This window comes from Haemaphysalis longicornis, unplaced genomic scaffold, assembly GCF_048455015.1.
Source record: "Haemaphysalis longicornis isolate Haplotype H1 unplaced genomic scaffold, Haemaphysalis longicornis Haplotype H1 scaffold_6, whole genome shotgun sequence".
In the NCBI taxonomy this organism is placed as follows: Eukaryota; Metazoa; Arthropoda; class Arachnida; order Ixodida; family Ixodidae; genus Haemaphysalis; species Haemaphysalis longicornis.
This window is the reverse complement of record NW_027526407.1, coordinates 63636765-63657054: the sequence shown is the minus strand read 5'-3', so window position 1 is coordinate 63657054 and position 20290 is coordinate 63636765. Positions and strand designations below refer to the sequence as shown.

The window sequence follows — 20290 nt, the reverse complement described above, 5'->3', positions numbered from 1 at the left end:
TACTTTGTAGTTGAATATATACCCATAGTAGCTTTCAAACCTCGGAGGACACCTGAGCACCTCTTCTGAGGCGTGAATGGGAGGGGGCTAACCTTCAGTTGAAAACCACAGGCTGCTCTGCACGGCGCACTGGCTTGCTGGTGACTGATGAGCCGCTGGGGAAAGCTGCAGAGGCGGCTGAAGTGCAGAAGTGAGGTGGATTGCACAAAGGCAAAACATACGCCAAGCGAACTTTTTATTGTCCCAAGGATACAAGCAGAAGATAGCATGCAAGTGCAAAACACAAGCACCATGGCGTGGTTTCGAAGGGTGCTCCCGGTATTAATGAGGCAACGGAGCGGGATTATGGTATGTGAATCCGTTTTCTTTCGTTTTCTTGAAGAGGCGAGGCGAGGTGTTGCAATCCCATTCCGCGGTATGGAGTCCGTTTAGACATTTGCTTGCAGTTGTTGCATGTCTGTAGCAGCCTGAGCACGGAGGAAAACTTATTCTTGTGAACCAAAAATGGCAAACTGTAAAACAAACTGATTTTAGACAAACTGATTGTAAAACAAACGGATTGTAAAATAATGGCGACCCCAATCAGGTCTTCGCGACATGACTTGCCCCAGCAACGAGCGCCAAGTCACTTGCGGCGCTGTTGTTTCCTCTTTTCAAAAGCAGTCAGCATACCTTCTTTTCTCGGGCATTCTCACTCCGCATCTGACATGCCACTTTGCTGTTCGGACGCAACCGGTGGTCGTTCGGTACGAAAAAGACCCTTGTCCAGTAGCAGGCGGAAGTTTCGAGCCCACTGCCGAGCCTGGTCAAAGTCCTGCTGGTTGACTTCGCAGTGGTACGTCATGGCACGCAGCCTGGTGAGCGACGTGAGTCTCTCGAAGTGCAGGAAGCACAGGATCCTCAGGACGTAGGGGATGTTGTACATGACGTCGAGCTCTTGGGAGAACTGGCTTCCGATCAGACGACACCACGGCATTGAATAGGGCCCGCTGCTGCACACCGACGACTTGCGCAGGTAATCCTTGACTCTCTCCCTGGTCTGCTTGCACTCGTCGGAACCCAGCAGGTCGTTGAGCTTCTGCATGCTACAGCGGGTCTTCGCCGCAAACCGCTGGAGTAAGTCGATGGTCCCCAAGCTGCAGTACTTGGTGTGGTCCATGAAGGCGCGGTTCAAAAAGGCCAGGTCTTTCGCCGGCGCCGCGGACCCTGCGTTCTTGAGGAAGACGTACTGCGCCACGGGAAGCACGACAGCGAAGCCGATGGCGATGCCTCGAGGGGACAGGATCTTCTTGCGGAGACTTGTCAGGAAGCCGTTGTCAGGATGCGGCATGGGTCCGTCGAAGGACGTGGGAAAAAGGGTGTTCAACGCCGTCCTGGACAGGTCCTTGAACAAGGTCCGCGCGAAGAGGGAGTTCTGCGATCCCGCCACGCAGAAGACGAAGCAGCAAAAGCCTATAATCATTCCCGCTTCGTTCAGCGCCTCTTCGGACTCGCATCCCTCGCCGTAAAGCAGGTCACTGAGGTAGACGACCAGCCTGTGGCGAGAAGACGTCTCGGGACGTTCCCCGTCGTCGTAACGTAGTCTAGCGACCAGCTGGCGCACGAAACACGCATCAAGAACAGGATCCCAGGTTTCGGTAGCGACGCGCGTGAAGCAATCCCTAAACAGCGGTTGCGTAGGCGCGGTAGGCGATGGCGTGAATGCCATGCATTGCAACATCAGCCCGTCAAACGCGTCACTCCACTGCTGAGAGGCGTATATCCCGAACCAATGCTTGTAGAGGGCACGGCGCTCGCTGTCGGAAGGGTAGCCACCGAGTTGCCTTATGACGTCACACCCTGCGGTGGTCGCCATTTCATCCGTCCACTCGTAGGGGTTGGGAAAGAAAACGAGCGAGACGCGGCCGATCATAATCTCGGGGGCCTCGTGGATACACTGCTGATGCTTGTGCTGTCTGCAGCAGGAAACACCGGAGCTCTTTCGAGACATGATACTAGATGGCGTGGCGGGTAGGGCTTCGTTAGACTTGACGGCACCTGCGAATTTGAAACGGTTTGTCAGCGACGCGTAACGCGAGCTTTTGGAATATTACCTTCGGGCATCGTTTTTGAATATAGTACGTTAAAACGTAGTGAATTTCATCGTATTCGCCACAAACTCGAGCGCAGAATAGACAACATAGAGAGACAGGCGGGGTAGCGCTAGTCTTGTTTGTCACTCGAATTGTATGTCCTGCGCTACCCTTAATTGCGAAGGCCATGCACCAACTAGCCTAGCAGCAAGTATTACAAATTCATAGTACTGGCGAAAATGATGGCACTCTCAATCGGCGTAAGATTAAAAAGTAAGAAAGCCGGCCAAAAACCATTCGTTCACCACAGGAAAAAACCATACAACGTTTGAGCAAGACGAGGAAACGCATCCCGCTTGAACGGCAAGAGCTGCTTGTAGATCCTTGCACACCGAAGTGCCCTACGCCTTCACCTTTTCACCTGGGACACCAGACGTTCGTGTACGAACGACGTCACCCCAAACCTGCCAGAAGGGAGATCCGAGCAAAGAGAAATGCTCACGGCAGAAAAGAAAGGCCTATGAACCAACGCACGAAGAACGAAAACTGTGGACGTCCACAGCGCACGTGTAATCCCCACAACAAGCCGTTTCCTCCCCAGCGTAGAGCAAACGTTTCCACACACACACACACACACACACACACACACAAAATAAAGCCGTTCCACTCAATGTGAAAGCTGTCGGAAATGTAGCGCAGTAATTCGCAATAATGGGTTGCAGCGCCGTTATCCGCTCACGGCTGCCGCCCAATGCATTTCAAATTTTCCGCCGTCGCAGTGCTCGCGCGCCCCCTGCCTGAAACAGTGCCAGCGGGAGTTCTGTTCTTTTTGTGCTTGATGTAATTTCATATTCTGGAGTTGTTTTCCGTCATTTTGAACACGTAATTTTTTTTTGTTTTTGCCCGGCTGGAGCCTTTTTGCGTCATTTCGAACGCGCCTTTTTTTTTTTCCTTCGCGGCCGCTTTTTTTCGCTTACTATCGTGAAGGCCAACCCAGAGAGCGTTCCTAAGTAAATGAACGCGGGGCTGCCGATTACATACACAGATTTTGCCTGAAGTGTACCTGCAGTTTTCTTTGGGCTAAACAACGGGGAGATGTATGACAAGCGCCAGCAGTTCACGAGGTTTGAACGGTTAATGTCTATTTAAACCGCGTGGTTTTCGAAGCCTCCGCAATCCCCCGACGACAGTACATTATGTTCTACTGGGTCCGTTATCTCGCTGCGCCGCCTGATTCGCATCGACCGTTAGCGAGGTACGACGATAAGACGAGCCCCTAAAGTGCTCTGCGCTTAAAACGCTGCAGCTGATTCGCCGACAGTACGCTCACCCCGGGTGCGTCCAAGAGGAATCAGCTGTAGCTTAGCACAAAACGCAGACTCGAACCAAGGGCGCCAGTTATTTGGTGCGACTAGTAAATCAAAGTGAAACGAACACGTAGCGCCGAAAAATATCGGAGACGCGGAGTCGGCGAATTTATAACCAGCACGCGCGCGACTACGTGCCATGTGGGCACAAATACGCTGCCACATACCGCATGCCTCAAGCCACGCCACTTTAATATTCCTGCTGGTCGCGTTCGGTCGCATATTTCCAGGTAGGAATTATGTAGCTGAGGCAAAGATGGGCGAGACGCTTTACTGCCTCTGCAGCGAGCGAAGAACCGTTAGCTGCAGCGGTCGACGCGAAAGAACGACGCAATTTTTGAACGCCGAGCTCCGCCATCACGTTTTCAAGAAGGAACGCAACACTTACCTTAGGAAACGTGTGATGGCGACGAAATTTCAACCCGTGCGGTAACTAACAGGGAACAAAGACCACTCGTTTGCTTAGAAACTACACAATATTGAGGAACTCCAGTACTGCGATGTAGAAAATTCAGGTGGAACACGCCGAAGCGAGGTCCTCAAAAAACAAACATGGCGTAGTTAGTACATTAACTGCATGCTATTTGCTCAATCCTGATGCTCCTTTCTCTCGAGTAAATGAAGCAACCGCCGCAAGGAGTCCCCTTATCGCGAGAGAAGTTATGTCAGTTATGTAGTAGAAGCATATGATCCATAAATCTCAGAATATTACCGTAAGAAATCAACGAGCTCCACATCAAAAAGTCCTCTAATGCTTCCGATAACTCGTGTTTAATTTTTTTCATGCGTGTAACTCAGAAGATAGCGGTTATAAAGGCGGCTGTGCTGAGTGGAACATACCGACTATACCTTCTGCTTTTAAAAACAAAACAAAATGCGATTGCTTTTTGCAAGTTTTAACGTAAATAATATTTTACTAATGAGTGTTGAAATCACTTTTTTACCACGAATTCTAAAATAACACGGTGTTTATGTGTGTACCGAGGAATAAACAAAATTTACTAATTCAGGAAACAAAAACTATTTGTTTGTTGATTATGCGACTGCAGCGCCCAGAACTAACGGACCGTTAGCGGGGTTCCCTGGAGAACGGTGGAGCAGCGGAGTTCGGCAACTTACACTCGGTTGCGTGCTGCTTTAGCTACAAGTTATTTTCCCCTTGTTATTTTGTTACGGTGCATTTACATTCTTTTCTTCAATACACTGGAACCTAACTGCGCCCCTTGGCTGTGGATTATTTATTTCGACGATCGTTCACGTCAAGTTGGCGTTTATTTTCTCCGTATTCGCTTGCTACATCGGTTCACTTGTTTTCACATATACTGCGCTGAATTGGCTTGCGCGACACGGCCGCATGGGACTGAAACTTTGCTCGCTGCAAACAGTTCGGGAAGTTCTACCTGCTTTATTAACGCATTAAATTAGCGACTCGGTTGATTCTTCACTGAATTAAATCGCTTTCTCAACCATAAATACTTGTGGCGCCGTGTGAGCGAGGCTCTCAACAAACTTGTATCGTCAGTAAAGCGTCGTGTTTTGATGTCCTTTGAGCTACTATGGTCCCTAGAAATACTTGCATTTCTAGGGACCATAGAGCTACGCACGGGTGTTCATCGTGTCTTCGAGATACCGCAAGAATATTGCCAACTGCCTTGGTGACTGCAGTATACTTATCCTAAAAGCGATACAAGAACCCGGCCTTCAACAGGGTGGGTTTCTCGGGTGGCTCAAGGTCACTTGAGATTGTTCGCATCTTCAAAGGTAAAATGAGACGCGCCGGCCTGTGCATTATCATCAACTAGTCATTTTGCTAAGAAATTCTTTTGAAGACCCCGTCCATTGGTCGCCGCTAGTTTAGACCGGCTGCACGCGTCCCACGTTATAATAATCGCGCCAAGTATTGTGGCGTGTGGCCTTCTTGGACGTCTCATCGCCGTGAGTCTGTGTGCTCCCCGAAAGATTTCTCCGCGTTTTTCGAATAAAGGCGACGCTTGGACCCTTCGGAGCAAGCTACGCGCGTAAAACACCACGCCGTCTCCCACCCCATCCTCCACTACCAATCTACGTGGACGCGGCCCAAAAACCTAAACAATCGCGCCTACGCCACTTCCATGCACGGCCCTCCCAACTCCACAACCATGTCTGTCCTCACCCCCTTCCCTACGGTGGCAGAGGAAGTCGCCCTCGCAATAATGCAACACCCCCAACCTCTCCGACTCCAAGCACGCCCTCTCCAACTACGTCAAAGGTCTTACCTCACCACTAGCTGTCCATAGCATACTCCAACACCTTCCCCTGGATCCTGTGGAGCTACGGTGGACTCCGGCCCACACTGGCTTAGGAGGCAATGAGGCAGCGCATTCACATGTTCCAGAACTCATTATCCGGGCACCTGCTTCTTTTGCTCCTAACCGCAACAACATCCCCACCCGGCTATACACACACACCGACATTACACTGCACCACAGACTGAACCGTCAGACACTCTCACACCCCCACAAGCCCCTATCACCAGAGGAGGTCGGCCCGCATGTGGCGCATCATCCAAGAGCACACCTCCCTCCCCCCCCCCCCCCTCCGACACCTCCCCTCCCCCCGCAAAATCCTCCCCCCCCCCCCCCCCCCACCTGTTTTCATCACCTCAATGATCGAACTGCGGAGCACTGAACACGCACTTTCATTCCCTCTGCCAGTGCCCCAAGAATCCCTACCCGCCTCTCCCCATACCCCAGGACTGGGAGCAGGCCTTCCGGAGCTCCGAGGTCTCAGACCAGGTGCTAGGCACCTCCCGACGTCTCCAGATCGCGGCGGCCCTGTGGGCAACCTCAGCCGTCCCACTAGGAGGAGCTTTTCTGAATAAATATTATATATCTATCTCTCTCTCTCTCTCTCTCTCTCCTGCAGCGGGCTTGTAGATCAGAAATTGCGGAGTGACATAAAAATATCTGTATTATCGAGTAACTCTGGGTGCGTTTCGGTGGTCCAGTGATGCAACGTTCAATAGCATTTTTTTTCTGCCTAAAACAGAACAACCTACGGCAAAACGAACAAAGCTGTTTGCATTAATAAGCAGGCTGAGGCCCCCCTGCGGACTGCTTGGCGCCTGGCCCTTTTCTAGTTGACATCTTATATTATGTGAGATGGTGGGGGGTTTTCGGCAGCTAGCTTAACCTTTTAGCCCTGGCGGTGTCAATTGAGCCCCCCCCCACATAAAAGTACGTCTAGCGCAGAGAGAAAGAAACCCAAAAAACTGTGAGTTTATCAAAGCAATCCAAAAAACTGTTAGTTTATCCGGAATTGTCCTTCAAGGATGTCTGTCGCGATAGACATCCTCATTGCTGCGCTTTAGCAGAGTCGGACGCTACAGAGAATAAAAAAACCTGAGTGAATACAAAATTACGACGTTGAGGCAAGACCAACTAAGCTTTTACACCTATAAATACGTGCACTACGAAGCTAACGAAGCTCAGTTTCCGATTGCAAGCTCATGCGGTCCTATAATTTAGCAAAACTTCGAGAAAAAGTTTCTGCTCCCCATAACATGTTTAATTACCAGATGCCCTAACTAGTTGCCTCATTAGTAAATCAGTTATCACTTGCACTACCAGATCGATTTTACGTTTGGGGGCTTATGGGAGCCCTAAAATTTATTACAGCGCACAGAAAGCATTTCTTAAGAGCGAAGATGTTGTTGCTGGCCGTAATGTGTGCGGCGTCATCAGAAAAGTGCGTCATAGTTACTTCCGTTGTTTGCCGCATTCGTGAGCACGCGCCATACGAAGAGAGTCTGGCGTCGTCCAGGCTTGCGCGTGGCGCTCGCAAAAACACAAAGAAAACAGGTCACCTGCGTCCGCGCATCAAAGGGGGAGCACAAGACAGCTCGCGCTACAGACGCCCACTTCGCGAAGCCGGTTGGCGCCGGTTCTAGCGTGTGCTGACGCGTTCCACTTTGGGAGAAATGTGAAAGCCTGCGCACAAAAAGATCCGGGCCCGCCAGTCATGCAGGAAGAAGAAGTCGATATAGATGGATATAACGATGACCTCTACTACCACAGTGAAAAGCGACGAGGGAATATGTAAACAAACAGTTTCGAACCTAATACAAAGCATGGTGGAATTTCCTTCACTGATTGGATAAAGAAAATCCGCCAGCTTCACCATTGTTCAAGCCTTGTGCGACTTAGTGGAAGCTTAGCCAATTTTGTCGCTTGACAAACAATCAGTGTTGAAAGGGCTTAAGATGTCAGAATGGGTTTAAACTTACCACGGCGCCAGTAAATACGAGCGGAACGGTAGCTTCAAATACCAGACCTTACGTGCGAGTCTCCGACCCATTGTCGCCTTGGCAGGTGAAGTCTGCTCAGACAGACCTCTTTGCTGCACCTACCTGCATCATTCATCGAACCGGCTGTTCGGACTCCGCGGCGTCCTCAGCAGACGGCCTCCCCGTGTGGACGGACAGCATAGTTCATACCTTATAGCCTTCTGCGTAGTGCAGAGCAGAAGGGGCTTCCCGACAAACACCTAAGGCCGCTCCGTCTACAAAAAAAATGAAGGAAGCTCACACTAATGCGTAAGATTTGAAGGTAACGAAGCTGTACGCAACCTTCACGACCATCACGAAGCTTTATGTCCAAGATTGCAGCCGATTTGCTTCTACTTCGCTGCCGCGACGACCTTTACTCCATCATAGTTGCTATAAGTGTGAGCTTTCTTATTTAGATGTGAAGCATCTCATTGTCGGGGCTGTGTCCCTTCCTCCCTCGTTGTCGTCATTCGCCATCCGCACTCTACTGCGCATGCGCATCTCTTCAGGACCCGTCAGCGTTTGGGCTGACGTCAGCGCAGTCCACTATAAAAAGAAAGTTAGGTGACGCCCGGTTTCGATCCCACGACTCTCTGGCCGCAACGGGAGGTACGTGGCGCTCTTGCCACTGCTCTACCAACCGAGACGGGAGCATGTGCTACGAACGCGCCTTCTGTCCTTCACTCATTCAAACGACGTCAAGAACCTACTAATACAACGAAGGCACGCGAAGCTGAACGTCAACGGAAACGACGAACTGAAAACTAATGGGAACTTCAGTCGACCTCATGGCTGCTTCGCATACTATTCAAGGTTCCCCTGCGGGAAGATGTAATTTTTTTTAAGTGTTAATGATTGGACATCACATTGGGGGGGGGGGGGGGGGGGGGGGGGGTGTACGCTATGAGGCGTCTTTTTCGTTCCGAGCAAGTGTTGCGACAATTACAGCGAACGCTGGGGTCTTTTTCGTTCCGAGCAAGCGTTGCCGTTATTACAGCAAACACTAGCGTTCGTTTGTTGGACAGTCTTGGCCCTCCTTCCTACGTGGATATGCTTGGCCTGACAAAGATGCGCCGGGGACAACGGGCGGTCGGTCGCCGCGAGGCACGCACACGCGCATTGGGCATTTTCTTGGTTTTTTAGCTGCCGGACGGTCGCCGAAATCTTGCCCAATCCCCCTACCTAAGTGGGTATGCTGAGGGGAGACATGCGCACGCATCCTGAAAGCGCCACCAACAAATCTTCAATTCATCATCATCATCAACAGCCTATTCAGATCCACTGAAGGACGAAGGCCTCTCCCATTGACCTCCCCCTGGATCTGTCCTGCGCTGCTTGAGTCCATCCTTTGTCTCCGAATTGTCTATATCGCTTCTCTATCGAGTTAACGGCCTTCCTCTTCTTCTAGTCCCGCCTCTCGTGGTCCACCTGTCGCCGGTTCGTCGTACTACGTGGCCAGCCCGAGTCCATTTCTTTTTCTCAATTCGGACTACGATATCGTTTACTCGCGCTTTCCCTCGGCTTGTCCGTATCGGCATTTATAAAAAGCACTAAAAGACCTTCTTTTGCAGAACTAGTATCTTTCTTTGCAGTTCATTCACCAATGTTTAAAAGTAAATTTTCAATGTCTCATCACACTGTGTTTTAAACTTGTCACCGCATTAAGATTACTTTTATTTTTTCCGGACAAGTGCTGTCTCTATTGCACGAACTATTATGTATCCTGAACTTCTTAGTGTTTAGCATGTGTGTGTTTGTGTGTGTATAGCTATTGTATCTTTGCACAAGGTTTCTACCTACTGTATAATGATGATCTGATAATTATTGTACCTTTGCTATCGCCTAAACTTTTCATTGCTGTTTCTTTAAGTCTCCATGATTTGTAACTGCTCATCGAGGGTCCCGTGGCAGTCATGGGACTTTGGGACCCTCGTCTGTATATTTTAAGAACTGTACCTCTCTTGAACGGCAAATAAACTTCTTCTTCTTCTTCCTAATCTAGGTTGGTCGTTTGCGGTCCGTAAGCGTTACTCCTATCCTTATTCGCTCCATGGCACTTCTGGCGTGAAGATTTCCAAACATGAATGTTGCAGATTTTCCCTAGATCCGTACACCAATATCGTAAGTGACGTCATAGTGGGCGCTGAAAATGAACTATATTACTGAACACAAGGAAGACGTGTGGCACGTCCGTCCTATTAAAGTAGCGGAGGAGAAAATGCTGAAACAATTTTCATTGGCCCTGAAACGTCGCGCACACATCAGCGCATAGCGAGAGGTATGCTTGTTTTAAGGGCACGTCTCGCCCCAGTGTTCATCACGTAACGACAGAGGTAGGATAGACAGTTGAGATTATCCCTAAACTGTTGGGTTGTTTTTGTCCGTCAGTTTTAAACCCCGTCTCACCCTAGTGGCAATACTGCCTGGTGGACGTAGGGACGCAAGCTGGCCACATAGACTTCCGCAGTTAGAAGCCGACTGAAGTCAACAGGAGCCAACATGAAGGGACCGCACGGACATTCCGTGGGCGTTGCGCCTCCAATTCATTCATTGAACAGCTGCAGACCCGGTCGGGCCCCAGAGACATGAATTTTTGAGGTGTTGGCTAGTTTCCCCCACAACCGGGTTCTGGGAAAGGAATGCAGCCCAAGTTGTGAGCGGCGCCTATTCTCCAATTTCTTCACACTGAGAACGCACCCGGAGTCGTCTAGGATTGATAAGTGTCGAGTACGTCTTTCCTATCTCTCCTTCCCTCCTCTTCCCCATCGCCAATACACCAATATGCACCAGTGCACGAATTGTTGAAGTAAACAACTTTATGGAGCAGTGACTCCCAAAACCGAAATGACGACTTTTCCGGTGCTGTCGTGGAGACCAGTAGTCGCTCTGCCTTTAGGTTACCGGTGGTCATCAGTTTTACCGCCAGCCCGACAGGGTGTCTGACAACATAAAAAACATCTTGGCATTTACATCTCATGCTGAGTATTGACCGTACTAATTGTGATACACTACTTGTGCAGTGTCAGCTAAGCATAGTTCTCCGCGATTGAATCGTCCGTCATCAAGAATGATCACCATTCAAGTTTAGTCGATGCAAGAATGCCCCAGGAGCTAAATCAGCACTGTGATCGTCTGAGTCGACACGGGGTTGGCGTACGAGGAAATCGCCACCTTTGACATCTTTCCCTTGGGGGGGCTGGCAAAATGTCTTACTCTTTCCTTTGCAGCTTGGCGTGTTATTGGGAAATTCTTGGCTATTTCTCATAGTTTGTAAGCTTGTTCTGGTAATCGCTGTACTGCGGGGGCGTCACCGTTTTTTTCTTGTCGCAGCCCCCCCTGCGATTACGGAATTGAAACTTCGTTGGTGCCAATAATTTTGAGTGCCGCCTCGCAGCGAACACAAAAACGTCTCGCGATATTCGAGGGCAAGTGTTCTCGTGCACGACGAAAAAGTGGAGACACTTTGTGATGGTGTCTGTCTGGCAACAGGTTTGTTGAACAAGTAGATTGACCACACGAGCTTATGCTTGCAGAAGCACACCATGCTTTTCTTATGATCCTTTTGCGAACCTCTGCGGTACTATCCTCCATCTAAAGCGTCTAATACTATCCTCCACCACTGTCTAAAACGTCGCATACAAACCACGGAGGGGTACGACGTGGTTGGTATGGGACGTTTTAGCCAATGGTCGCCTTAGATGGAGAATAGTATCGCAGAGACTCGCAAAAGGGTCATAAGAAGGCATGGTATGCTCCTGCAAGCATACGCTAGTTTGGTCAATCCACTTGTTCTACAACCAGTTACAAGGCAGACACCATAACAAAGTGTCTCCACATTGCAACAATAAGCTGTGACCACGGCGCCCTTCTAAACAAGGTGCCAGGAATTCGCAGCTCCTGGACCAAGAACCGGTACGTGTTAGAATGAACAACGAAATTTTATTAATCACAAAAACGTTCAATTATGATGAAGAACGAGCGCGAAGCAGTGCCTCAACTTGCTTCGCCTGCCATCTTACCGCTGGCGCTGTGGTCCAAAAGCCAGGGCCACCTCTAGGGCTTCTTCTTCGAAGCGCCGCCATATTTTCCTTTGGCCAGGGCACGCTTCAAGTCCCTGGCCCAGATTCGCGCTGCCTTCCTGCCGAGTCCAGGAACATCCGTGAACTCCTCCCTCTGCCAGAGGAAGCTGTTCGGATCTGGCGCCACGAGGGCCGTAAGCCTCAGTGCGTACTCTACGTTCTTGACGAGGTCCAGGTTGTTGAAGAAGCAGGAGTTGGAGACGCGACACCAAGGCCTGGTACTCTGGAGCTGGCCTTCCGTTCCCTCCAGGTAGGCGTCGACACGCTGGCTCGACTGCGACACGCTCTCGTCGCCCGACTCGCAGAGGATGCGGTTCAGCGTGGGCGCGCCGACGCCCAGCTTTTCTTGTGCCTTGTACAGAAGCTCGACGACCTCCAGGTGGCCGAACTTGGACGGCGTCAGGAAGGCTTCCTCCAGGAAATGCTTGTCGGAGGCGATGACCCTGGTGCCTCTGGTAAAACGAAGTGAATCAACATTACTCAAAGGGACCCTGCAACACTTTCTCCAACTTTTTTTTTGAAATCTTAAACGCTTGGATAACGTAGTCACCCAACACACCCAGTACCAGTGGCGATCCAAAGGGGGGGGGGGGGGGGGCGAAGGGGGCGGTCACCCCCCCCCCCCCCCAAAGAGGTCCTCAGTTTCTTATTTTCAGTTTTTTTAAGCATTCCACTTGCGCGAAGTTAAATCCCAGCGGGTTGCACCGCATACGCGCACACGCCTCCATGGTTATTACCACTTCAGCAGAATTGGCGCAAGGAGGGGAGCGATTCTTCATTCGCCTCGCCCCCCCCCCCCCCAAAAAAAAAACATCGCTCCCCCCCCCCCCCCCCCAAACCAATCTCTGGGACCGCTACTGCCCAGTACTTAGATTAGGGGGTCGCAAAGTACCTCAGCCAAAAATTACTGCTTTATGCCCATCAGATAAACTAGCTCAAAAAATTTTTCTCTCTTTCCCGGTCTTGACGTTCTTCGGCTGCTCGAATTACGTCACTAAGGACATGTGGCTGTTGGCCGGTTTTCCTTCAGTTGCGGCAATGAACGCTTTTGATTGCAACTTTAAAAAAAAGACTCAAAAACAAAGCCGAAATGGAAGGCGTATCTGGTGCGACGAGCAAATCGCGCAGTGCCGCTCCGTGCTGGCGATAACTGTAGCTTTCGCGGTGGTTCCAGCCCCGAAGGAAAGAATGTAAGCGCTTATCGAAAGTTTTGCAGGTTCCCTTTAATGAGAATATGCCCATTAACACCGTTTAAAAGGGCCATATTGACAAGTATACTATTTGTTTAATTTGAAGGAACGTTTCGTAACCAAGTCAGCTCCATTCTAGCCACGAAAGAAGCTTTTTTAACTATTAAAATGCAAGAAATATCGAATAACGTTCACATTTTCCACTGCGCCGACGCAATATGGGCCAACAATAAAACAGATTTCTGTGTGTTAAGTGAACGTTAGCATTCCAGTGATATGATCAAACGGAACTCCAGCCCCCCCCCCCCCCCCCCAAACTACAATTTCCCAGTCATATAATTTCCATTCCACTAAATTTCCTTTCCTGGCATGACGTCACCGTTTGCTAGTCATTTTTATCATTCTCAATGATACGCACCTGCGATACATGAGATTGCGTTCTCGGTGCCAAGCTGCGTATAGCTGAGAAGGAAATCGGTGTCCGTCAGAGGACTGATTTCCATGGCTACACTTGCAAGCATCGGAATCCGAAGTATTCTTGGTTTCGTATTAAAATGACACTATGATCCGTGGATTGGGTAGATACGCGAGTAAAATGCGACCCTGCGCAGACGCTACGCGATGTACCGAAAGCGTTGTTGTACTCGGGAACAAGTTAAGAACGGCAATAGCTCATCTACCGTATCACTCCGCCTAAGCGACGGAACCGGATGAAAAGGAGCGGCGTGTTTTGTAAGGCGATTGCTATGAGTGCGTGATATCGACTGCCATTTCTCACGTAGTTTGTCGCCGCAGCAGAAGTTTATTAAGAGCATATAAAGTCCACAAAATCAGGAAACGGCTGGTGCAATGTTCCAAATATTCCCAGTAACGCACCACTTGCGCCGCGCGGAGTAACATCCGGCTGCGGTGATGAGGCACAGCGGCAACTTCCCGACTACTTAACTACTACTTAAGTACTCACTTAAGTATAACTACTTAAGTACTCACGAGGAGCAACTTAAGGTTAAGGGAAAGCGAAACGCAGCTATAATGAAGCATAGAGCTCTGTGGGGGTATAACAAATATGAAGTAGTAAGAGGAATGTGGAAAGGAGTAATGGTTCCGGGTCTCACGTTTGCGAATGCTGTCCTCTGCTTAAAATCAGGCGTTCTATCAGGCCTTGAAGTAAACCAGAGAACGGTAGGACGTTTGGCCTTAGGCGCGCATGGAAAAACAACTAACCAAGCAGTTCAGGGAGATATGGGCTGGGCGTCGTTTGAAGTTAGAGAAGCTCAGAGTAAAATATGCTTTGAGATGAGGTTGAGGGCAATGGATCAAAGAAGGGGGTCAGCTAAGGTGTTTAGGTACCTATACTTGAAAAGCGTAGACACGCAGTGGTTAAGGAGGACTAGAAGGCTAACGATGAAATACGGAAAGAACAGTGGAGAATCCAAAACAGCCACTGTAACTAAAAAAGAGGCAACGCAGATTGAAACGAATAAATGGAGAGAAAAAAATGGAAGCTAGAACGTCGTTAGAGATGTACAGGGCTGAGAAATGGAACATCAGAAAGGAAAATTTCTACGATAATTCCTAGGGAAGTGCTTTGCTTTTTGAGGCTAGAGCAGGTTGCTTACGAACTAAGAGCTTTGTGGGGAAGTATTCACAAAATGATGGGGTATGCGTGGTCTGCGGAAAAGAAGCAGAAACTATGCCGTACATAGTGTTAGAATGTGAGGGTATCCATCCAAATCTACATGAGCGACATATTCGGCTTCCAGAATCCCTAGGCTTTAAGGGTAGCACAGAGGAAGTTAACTTCAAGGCTGTCGAGGGGACGAAAATAAGATTAGAATGCTGGTGGACAGAAAAGCAGAGAGGGGAATATTGCCAAGGACAGTTATCAATGTAGCAGAAAAAAATAATATTTTGTGCCTAATAAGCTTTTTGTGCCTGCCCTAAGCAGCACTAGTATTAAACCAAGAGTATAAAACATAGATATATTAGTTTTTTTTGGTAAGATGACATGTCATCACCTCGCTACGAAGGGGAAACCAATGCAATCAATCAATCAATCAATCGGTAGCATGACACGTCATCACCCCGGTACAAGGGTAATACCACTAGCTATCATCATCGTCATCTTTGCCTTAAGTTGTTCCTGAGTACAATCGAACTTCGTTACAACGAAGTAGTATCGAAGTAGTAAATTATTTCGTTATATCCGATATTCGTTGTAACAGTAGAGGCAAAAATCGGCTCTAACAAATTGACAATCTGGCTCGCGCAAGAATACTTCATACAAAAATGCATTTTTTAGGCTTCGAGCCCACTATAAACAAGGTAAACCTTACCTTCCTCGTTGCATTTCAAGCTCAATGAACCGGAACATGAGTACGTGAAATTACCACAGAACGAAGTTTACTAGACAAAACAGCCTACGTATTTATTTATTTGATGGAGGATGTGATCATCTCGCGGCTCCTCACAGCGCTGAGCAGAATGGAGTTTTCCACAGTGTGCACGAGCCAAAGGGCCTTTACACTTCTGCAGTTTCGGATGCCGCAGGGTTTTTCCAAGTAGCTTCTCAGCCTCCTGGTCAAATATTTCTGCGTTATATCCGATATCGCGCGCGGCTGTCAGGGTTTCAGTTTCGTTGTACAAGAATTATTGTCATTCAAATAAAGCGTGACCAACCGAAGTCCGTATATAGTTCGCTATAGCCGAAAATTCGCTATATTAGTGTTCGTCATAACGAGGGTCAACTGTAGAGTGAAGCGGTTATCAAAGTGGCGGTGAGCAGTCGCGTAGGGGTACGCTGCATGCGAAGGCCGCGGCATTACCTGAGAACGCCGTCCCGAGCTCATTTAAGCTCACGGACTAAATTCACTCCAACCTTTTACTTTCACATCCCCTACTCCTTCATCCTGCCTGGTTTGCAGGTCAAATTTTCGCGCTTCAGCCTCCGGTGCCTGTCCACATTCCCCACTTTCTCCAACCTCCTCGGATGGCATATCAAGTAGCGATCCTGGGAGCGCGCTCTTTGGCTTCTTCACGAATACCGTTAGTAAGGACGTGACAGCCGCACTAAAATTATTACAGATATATTGAAAAATTACTTCCTACCTGTAGGTAACGTGAGTGGCATTGACGTGGTAGGCGTACTGGCCGAGGACGAGCAGCACAATGTAAGGCTTGATTACGCAGTCCTGGTCAGTTCGGACCTTACGGAAGAGCTCGGTCAGGAATCTCGAGCTCGGCCAGGGGATGTCCCCTTCGAAGGACAGCGGGACCGACGCGTTGGCCAGCGCCACCTTCATCCGGATGCGAAAGAAGTCTTGCACGTCGCTCCAAGGCTTGGCGGCGACCACGGACAACGCGAGGCTCACGAAGCCGATGATCAGGCCAGCCTCGTCGAGAGCAGCTTGAGAGGCGCGGCTCTTGCGAATCAGGGCGGACATGAAGTCGACGAACCCGGGTGCAGAGGGCAGGGGCTCGATCTTTTCCAGCTTGCGCGCGAAGAGCTTGGGGATGTCCCGGAGATTCAAGACGGGTGACCTCGGTGCCGCCGTGTCGATGGGGTCGCGCGTTTCGAAGATGTTGGCGAAGAGTGGAGTCTCGGGGGCCGTGGGCGAGGGCGTGGCCGCAATGCAGTCCAGCATAAGCCCGTCGAAGGAGTCGTCCCATTGGTTGGAAGCGAAGACCCTCAGCCATTTAGCGTACAGCGACCTGCGAACACGGTCGCTCGGGAACGCGACGTCCTTCAAGACTTCCCGGGCGGCCTTGATGGCGATTATGTCGCTCCAGTCGCTGCGGTAGTAGGTGGCTGCTGGCGGCAGCTGAGCGCCCAACATGCGATACATGACGTACTCGAAGAAGGACACGATGTGTTCTGCCATGACGGCGGCGACTTGTCGGATGAAATTTGAAACAGCTGCATCGAAGCGGTGGAAAATTTGAGGTTAATTATTTACACGCAGGCTCACTCCCGCATTTACTACAGTTTATTAACGCTGCTACGTTTGCGATTACAGATTGGGCCCAAAATCGATGTTTGTTAAGAAGGCTGGGAGATGATTTCTCCTTTCGTGATACTGGGAATATTCAGGCGACTCAGCACTAGCAGTGAATTTCAAAGTCAAGCCAACGTGTATAAGCTTGTAGGCATTGTATAAGCTTGTATAAGCTTGTAGGCATATAAGCTTGTAGGCATAAGCTTTGTAGGCATTTCAAGCGCATCAGATGTATAAAGACTGGAGGTCGAAGTTTCTACTCAGCCGCGGCCTCTTGCGCTGGAACGTAAGGTATTCCCTATTTCCAACCCCACGGGTGCACTGACTTCGTGCTCAATACCGTGCCCGCGCAACTCCAGCGAGAAATCATTTAGCGACCGGATGTGAGCCGAAAGCAAGATCACTAAGCATCCGCGCCCAACCTCCTCCCCCAACCCTCCACTCACTACACACGCCGTTAGTCCATCTACATCCAACTTCAAGCCCAACTTAGCTATGTCACGTGACATTGTCAACAGTCCCGGCCTCACAGGCTATCAGATATGTTGGAGTTACCCCGACATTCAATCAACACACATCGAACCCGCCTCGAGTTACTCATTCGCAACACCACCTCTCCCACGAAATTCTCCCTCTCAATGTCCCCTATTCTTCGTTAAGCCAGGTCACTTCGATTATCCCTGCGACACAATGGCCCCAACCCGCGGACAACATAACCTCCGTGTCGGACAGACTCCTTCATCGCCGCCTGCGAGTGCTGCCCTTACATATCTTAGCCGGGCCTACCGCCGGGTGAAACTTCCACGATTCGGACATGAACCGTGTTATGTTAGAGTTACGCCTCCCTCCTTTCTGATACTGGTTAAAAACCCCGACTCGTCGCAAAACACAAAAACAAGGGCGGAGAATTCGTTCATGCCGCGAAAACCGCCTCTTAATTTTCCCGGGACATTTGGTAAGAAACTCTGTGGGCTACTGATACTAGGTGAGGTAAGGTACTGAATGCGGAGCGGAGCGGAGCGCAAGATATCGCATTGACCCGTGCGAGCATTTCATCAATGGCTCGACGGAACACCGATTGATTTCATTCGCTCCGTGAACAATGCCAAATTATAACAGTATTGGGGCTTCAGATCAAGCGAGCATCGATGTTTTGCTGAAGTGATACCCAGCCGGCACTGCTGGCTTTGTAACGGCGATACGCGTTTGTTAGAGTTTCCGGCATGCAGCCCCCACAAATTGCACAAACAAAGCGACGGGTTATGAGTCAATGAAACGAATGGGGCTATCGAGTCCTCTAGCAACTGCAGTCGAGCGCACTGAGAATAGTAGAACTTACCTGCAGCAGTATCAGAAGACGAACCACACCACTCAAACCGCGGTGAAAAATTGCGTGATATGCCAACAAACTTTCAAATCAAAACGCGCGGAAACAAAGAATTTCCCAAAGTTCGCGAATGCGCAAAACCAACGCAGCACGCATAATTTCGAGACGAACAGCGGCCTTGTGATTGGCCCGGAGATACTTCGTGCTCCCGTATGGCATTCACAGATGGCGCCACGTTGTCTTTCGCGAGGAAGTTGGCGCCGTTTTTAAATGTTCCGATCGCTTCTGTACTGGCGAAAAAATAATACGCGCAAAACAGCCGCACTCTGCGGACTGGTATATGCGGCGTTCATTTTTTTCTGTGGCGTGCCTTGCATTCAGCGGGAGGTGAACACAACAACGATGGCGTTTACTCGCGCGTGAAGCGCCACTGGACGCACTATCCGATGTGAACCGTGCACAAACACGCAGGCGAGGGCGCCGTGGCGCGAGAGTGTCGGTTTCTGTTCCCAGAGAGCCGCAAAAAGCGCCAGGTTACTTGCGCCTACTCCGATTGCTCTAGTTTCATGCCAACATGCACTGAGGATGTTCGCGAGCCCCAGCGTCTTTTATTTAGAGCGCCCTACCGCGGCGTCTAAACTCAGGTTGATCGCGCCGTTCATCGGAGTGCTTGCGAAAACTAAAAAAAAAAAAAAAAAGTGAGAATACTGAGAGTTGTCTGCTGTTGCGCCAGCATTGTGGCGTCGCCTTTCTACGGTTTAAGCTCTTTTTTCTTTGGTCATCAGATGCACACTTCCGAAATTAAAGTGAATAATTATGTTAACTCGCGGATTATGCGTTTTTGTACAGATGCAAAACGTTACATGGTTGATGTTTGTTTTCACGATATTTTTTCGTATTTCTGTTTGGTTTCTGTGGTATTTTAGTTCTTGTTTTGTCAAATGAGAGAGGTGTGCAAGACGTACATTTTTTATTCCGTACGCGAACTTTTATTATGTTTTAGACTTTTGTCTTCGATTTTTCTATTTCTGAAAATTTACTGGGAGAAATTATTTCCATTTACAATGTTATCATGGTTAACTATGTCAACTTCCCCAATTATGCATTTTTGTGCAGATGCAGGGCGTTGCAACGTTCGTACTTTTTGTCATTCGAGCTTTGGTATTCTTTTTCTAAGTTCTTTTCATTTGTGCATTCGGGGCGTTAGGCCCGTGGAGAAGATATACATTTTAAACTTCGGTAGCCTCTTTATTATATTTTACTTTTAGAATTGTTACGGAACTTCTTGTTCTAAAATTTTCCGCCGACGGCTTGTTTCCATTTATACTATCGTGGTGTTTAAATGCGTTAATTTAACCAATTACGCATTCTTTGTGCAGGTAGAGGCCGTTACACAGCTGGTGCTGTGAGGTACTTGGAAAATAATTCTTACGCAGTAAATTGGCCATCGCGACAAAATACAAGTTTCGTCCATAAACAAGACTATACTTTGTACTATGTCAGGGAACAAAGGCGTGTTAAGGACATATTAAGGAAATTAAGAAGAAGGAATGGGACGTGGGCAGGGGATATAAAGCGAAGGCAAGGTAACCATTGGTCATTAAGGGTAACAGAGTGGATCCCTAGAGAATTGGCAAGCGTGGCAGGGGGCGGCAGAAAGTTAGATGGGCAGAGGAGAACAAGAAGTTCGCGGGGATAAATTGGTCGCAGGTAGCACAGGACCGGGACAATCGGAGATTAATGGGAGAGGCCTTTGCCCTTCAGTGGGCGTAGATAACCTGGTGATGATGATGATGATGACTTTGTACCGATGACAATTAAAAAAATTTCATCTCAAAGTTAAACCAAATAATCGAGAATTATAAAACTAACATATCGGGGAGTGACTTTCCGACCATTTCTCGCGGTGCAATCTTGTGCGGGTTCAGTGGGCGCTCACGCCACCAAAACCGGG

General features: G+C 49.2%; 2 protein-coding genes across 2 annotated transcripts; both read right to left on the bottom strand.

Moving 5' to 3' along the window:
• Nucleotides 1-356: 356 nt before the first annotated feature.
• LOC144141603 (uncharacterized) lies at nt 357-4019 on the bottom strand. Its single transcript, XM_077673147.1, has 2 exons — nt 3828-4019; nt 357-2037 (listed from the first exon to the last, which is right to left on the bottom strand). Exon 2 carries the CDS (start codon nt 1988-1990, stop codon nt 692-694), a length of 1299 nt encoding a protein of 432 aa, XP_077529273.1. The 5' UTR covers nt 1991-2037; nt 3828-4019; the 3' UTR covers nt 357-691.
• Nucleotides 4020-11707: 7688 nt separating this feature from the next.
• LOC144141602 (uncharacterized) lies at nt 11708-18501 on the bottom strand. The gene is made up of 3 exons (XM_077673146.1): nt 18349-18501; nt 16123-16930; nt 11708-12276 (listed from the first exon to the last, which is right to left on the bottom strand). The coding sequence occupies exons 2-3, from the start codon at nt 16893-16895 to the stop codon at nt 11799-11801; spliced, it is 1251 nt and encodes a 416-aa protein (XP_077529272.1). The 5' UTR covers nt 16896-16930; nt 18349-18501; the 3' UTR covers nt 11708-11798.
• Between the last annotated feature and the right edge of the window lie 1789 nt (nt 18502-20290).